The sequence below is a fragment of the Crocuta crocuta genome, unplaced genomic scaffold (genome assembly GCF_008692635.1).
Source record: "Crocuta crocuta isolate KB4526 unplaced genomic scaffold, BGI_CrCroc_1.0 scaffold1061, whole genome shotgun sequence".
NCBI lineage: Eukaryota > Metazoa > Chordata > Mammalia > Carnivora > Hyaenidae > Crocuta > Crocuta crocuta.
Window position 1 is genome coordinate 186,236 of NW_027532936.1, and position 5,029 is coordinate 191,264.

At 34.4% G+C, this 5,029-nt stretch overlaps 1 protein-coding gene across 1 annotated transcript in view; it reads right to left on the reverse strand.

The window, feature by feature from the left end:
• Positions 1-5,029, reverse strand: part of NUP62CL (nucleoporin 62 C-terminal like) — a 42,072-nt gene that overhangs the window by 21,124 nt on the left and 15,919 nt on the right. Inside the window, exon 6 of the mRNA XM_077745757.1 lies at positions 1,209-1,275. Within this exon, the coding sequence (XP_077601883.1) occupies positions 1,251-1,275 (25 nt within the window). The 3' untranslated portion in view covers positions 1,209-1,250. The remainder of the gene's footprint in view (positions 1-1,208; positions 1,276-5,029) is intronic.

Sequence of the window (5,029 nt, forward strand, 5' to 3'; positions counted from 1 at the left end):
ACAGCAGAGCCCAACATGGGACTTGAGCTCATGACCCTGAGTTCAAGACCTGAGCTGAGATCAAGTGTTTGATGCTTAACTGACTGAGCCACCCAAGTGCCCCTAATGGGAATGGTATTTAGAAACCAAGGTTTAGGTGCCTAATGTACTGTTCATTGCTATTGGGGTTTGTCATTGCTTCTTGGACCCTTCTTATTTTTTAAGTGGGGAGGGGGAGGGGGGAGAGGGAAGGAGAGAGGGAGGGAGAGAGAGAGACAGAAAGAGAGAGAGGCAGGCTTCACACTGTCAGCACAGATCCAATGTGGGGCTCAGTCTCACAAACCATGAGATCATGACCTGAGCTGAAATCTAAGAGTCACACACTTAACCAACTGAGCCATCCACACATCCCTGCCATTTCTATATACAGAAAAAGGGAACAGGAATTCATACTAATATTTGCAATTCAAATTTACAATACAGGGGTGCCATGGTTTGTGTGATAGAGCCCCATGCATATTCTTAGGATTCTCTCTCTCCCTCTCTCTCTGCCCCTCCTCCACCCACATAAACACGGGTCTCTCTAAAAATAAATTTCAAAAATTACAATAGAAATATAAAAGGAACAGAAAAATATCTTATATCTCTTTTATCTTTCAATGAAAATCTTGGTTTCCACTATCATTACTGTCCTCTAAAATACTATTNGTTCTTTTTATCCTTAAGATTACATCCTACTAAGAATGTACTGTCAAGAATACCAGGTTCAAAAATCTGAGCTGGATTATGTTACAAATTAGTTACACGATTTGTTTGGTTTCGGTTTGTATGTATTCAACTTTAGTATTTGTCTTTCTTCCCATTATTTTTGGCTTAATTCTAATTTTTGAGTATTTAAACTTTTATATGGGCCAAAAAACCAAAACTATTTCAAAAGGTATACTTGGAGAAGTCCTGCTTCTTCCTTAGCTCCTCCACCTCATTCCTACATACCCCCTCTTTTTATTCGTTTCTAGTTTATTCTTCACACACTTATTTTTTAGTGTTCCATTTTATAAAAACAAGCAATTATACTTCTTCAGAATTAATGTATACATATCGTCTGTCAGTAAAGCAATACCCCTATAACCAAGCTCTCATTTGAGTGTGGTCATGGTGCACAAAACCTGACTTGCATCACGTTTTCTACTTGCAATAATGGATACCTTCATGTACATATAAACTCCCACCTGAATTCTCATTAATCCACTGTAGAGAGTCCATATGAGCATTCAGAATTTTGCAGATCTGCTGGAGCTGAAAGAACACACAAAAGTTTTAGATTATGATTATTCAGATATGGTAAGTAAAACAAAACATAAAACATTGAAAGTACAAAGTAACATTTCATTTCTTTTGGTAAGAAATGGGCTGAAGATATATAAAATATTAATGACTTTTTGCTCATATTTGTAATGTTCATAACCTCTTCATATTACTTCAATCTAACGATTTTGTAACTGTCAAGAATGATGCCTATAATTCAATGAGACACTGACTACGACACTACAAAAATAAGTAAAAGACACTGAGACATCCCACATGACAAGAAATTCATATAAAAATTAAAATGTTACTTTTTTTTCAACCAAATCAGCAACTATTTATCAAGGTACAATTGACAAATAACATTTTATTAGTTTCAGGTGTGTAACATAATGATTTGATATTTATATACATTATGAAATGATCACCACAATAACTCTTGCTAACATCCATCACCATATGTAGTTAAAAACATTTTTTTCTTGTGATAACATTCAAGATCTAATCGCTTAGTGATTTTCAAATATGCAACACAGCATTATTAACTATAGTCACCAAGCTGTATACATTACATCCCCATAACTTATTTTATACCTGGAAGTTTTTACCTTTTGAACACCTTCACCCATTTCACTCACTGCCTACTCCTTGCCTCTGGCAACCACCAATCTGTTCTCTGTACCTGTGAACTCACTATTTTGGTGCTGATGTTTTTAAATTCCACACGTAAGTGAGATCATTTGGTATTTGTCTTTCTTGGTCTCACTTATGTCACTTAGTATAATGTCCTCGAGGTCCATCACATTGTTCAAATGGCAAGATCTCCAAGTCAGCAATTTTTAATAAATGCTAATACTCAGTTGTCAAGTGTATGGAGAAAATAGGTACATTCCTGTATAGCCTATAGTAATAAAAATTGACCCAACACTTCAAAATGTAAATTTTTACAATATATATCAACAGTCTTGAAATATTCATACCTTTTAACTCAATATATTCTACTTCTAGGAACCTATCCAGAGGAAATAATCAAACCTAAACATAACTGGTCATTATAGAACAATTTTATAATAGCAAAAAATTGGAAACAATATCTCCACCAATTTAAAAAAGTAATCCAATGTATTATGGTAAAGTCACCTCTAATGAAATATTACAGAGTGATTAATATTTTCAAAGATTTTCAAAGTTTTCAAAGAATGCTTAAAATTTTGAGAAAACACATGAAAAAATATTAAATACAAAACTCTATATACATATGCTTCTAATGCTGTTTAAAGCAAAAGGAGAATTTTTACAAACATAGCAAAAAGACTTGGAAAAAATATACCAAAGTATTAGCAGAGTACTGGTAATATAGGTGATTTAATTTGCATTATAGATTTCCCCATTTTCCAAGCTTAACACATTGAATATGTATGAACTTTGTAATAAGATACACTGAATATTGAAAATTTTAAAAATATTTTTGATGACTATTGTAGTAAAATCCAGGATATAACAGGAGGACATGAAAATGTTACACTTAAAGAACAGTATGTAGTGAAAGCAGCAAATTTAGTTTGTTTTAACATAACAAATAGAAATACAACTTGTACTAGAAACAATGAGGGTTTTTTTTAAATGTTTGTTTAGTTTTCAGAGAGTGCAAGTTGGGGAGGAGGAGACAGAGGGGGACAGAAGATCCAAAGCGGGATCTTTGCCGACAGCAGTGAGCCTAATGTGGGGCTTGAACACAAGTGGAAAGATCATGACCTGAGCTGAAGTAGGACTCAACCTACTGAGCCACCCCCACCCCGGAACAATGAGTTTTTGTAAGACAGTGTGACTGAATACCATTTGCCATAACGCGGATTTACTTAATAAAGACTTCAGGTATTAGGTTTTCCCTCCCATTCCAACCCCCCAAAAGTAAAAACAAACAGGTAAATCCCATCATTGTGAATACTGTTAAACATTGTTGCTATTTTTCTACCCTGGTGTATGGCCCACAGTAAAGAAGCTCTGTTTATCTAGTTATAATAAATTATCTACAAGAATGCTATTGTTCAGCAAATGTTTTCTCTGCTTCTTGTCCAATGATTTATGCTATCTGAGAAAAGAGACGAATTGTTGCTGATCTCTTGCTTCTTTTGTCCTACTATCAAGCAGCAATTATCTTTAATTCACTCATCTTAAACATCTCAATCACCCTTGCCAGGGAAAACAAAAACAAAATACTCACACCATTTACTCCTCACTATCAAAATAAAGTAAAACAATCCAAGGCTAAGTAGACAAAAAGGATAAGCATAAGATTACAGGCCCCTTTTACTTTCTCTGTTCAGAAAGTTCTCATATTTTAACTCAACACAGAGAGATTAGATAGCAGCTTGGCCTCATGCGTAAATCTGCATGTATTTATCTACGCTTAAAAATTCTTTCATAAAATAACTTTGGATTTTATAATCACAATGGTGATGTAATATGTCATAAAAAGAAAACTTATTTTCTGTCAACTCTTGATCATCTATGTGAACACAAGGAGACAGTAGCATGGATAATCCCAGTCTAATTTGTATTTGTCTTTGTTCAATTTTAGATTCACCCAAAGTAGAGAATGGCATAATTTTTATAGCTAGAGGGGACTTCAAGATCATTTGGTCCACCCTTAACATTTTGCAAAAGAAGGAACTAAGATCCAGAGAGATTAAATGACTTAAATAAAATTTAAATGCTTTCCTAACTATACCATGCTGTCTCTTTAGAATTAAAAAAGCTAGTAATGTGTACACAGATAAAGAACTATCTGTATGTTTGGACAAAGAGTTTACTAAAGAATAATCACGATATACTGTCTATCCTTTGTCCTCACCTCTCCAGATCCTGGCCGCACTTTGAATTATAATCAACAGACAGAAAGTACAATAGGAGTTCTCACAATGGAAGATTCCTCTTACCATTGCTGCCATGGAATGAGAGAGGGGAAAAAGAACTCCATGTAGCCGCTATGACAACAGGGAAAGGTAGAGGAAAGAAGTTCTTTAATTGGAGCATAAAGAAAACAATCCTTTCTTATGGCCAAATTAATTCAAAACGTCTCAATTCTTTAATCGGAGCCTCAGCTTTATTTTCCTATGCTAAAATACACTTACATTATGAGTTAAGTAGGATTCTACAAGGCAGACAGAAACATAATAACCACATCAAACAAAATTTCTATGGAAAAATATATTTTAAAACTAAAATGGTTGGCTTATCAAATTTTTGAGATAGAACTCTGTCATAAATTAAGGATTGCCTGGATATACCTAATAAACTCGAACATATAAACTCACAATTATATGAATACATATACATGTATCTACGAATACCTAGATAAATACATAAAAGGAAGAATGGATTAGGCAATGAGTAAGCGGACAGATAAAAGTAATCACAGGAATATATTCAGCTGTGTGAAGAACAGAGAGAAAACCCTGAAAACTTAGGGAGGAAACTCATTTTTTTACCCTCCTGGGAATAATCACACAAAAAAACTTCATAACCTTTTCTGCTCCTAAATATTTCCTGCCCCACTAACTACACCCCAAAGTTCAGATCTGTAGGTAAGGAGCACAAGAGGACAGGACAAGGTGACTAGCTAAAGGAACCCACAGAATGTTAATATACTAAATCTTGCTTGTCTAAACAGATAAAGCAGTTAACACACCGGGTCAGTGGTGTCCGCAGGACTTTCAAATGTATTCAGGTTCTCTATACTGTC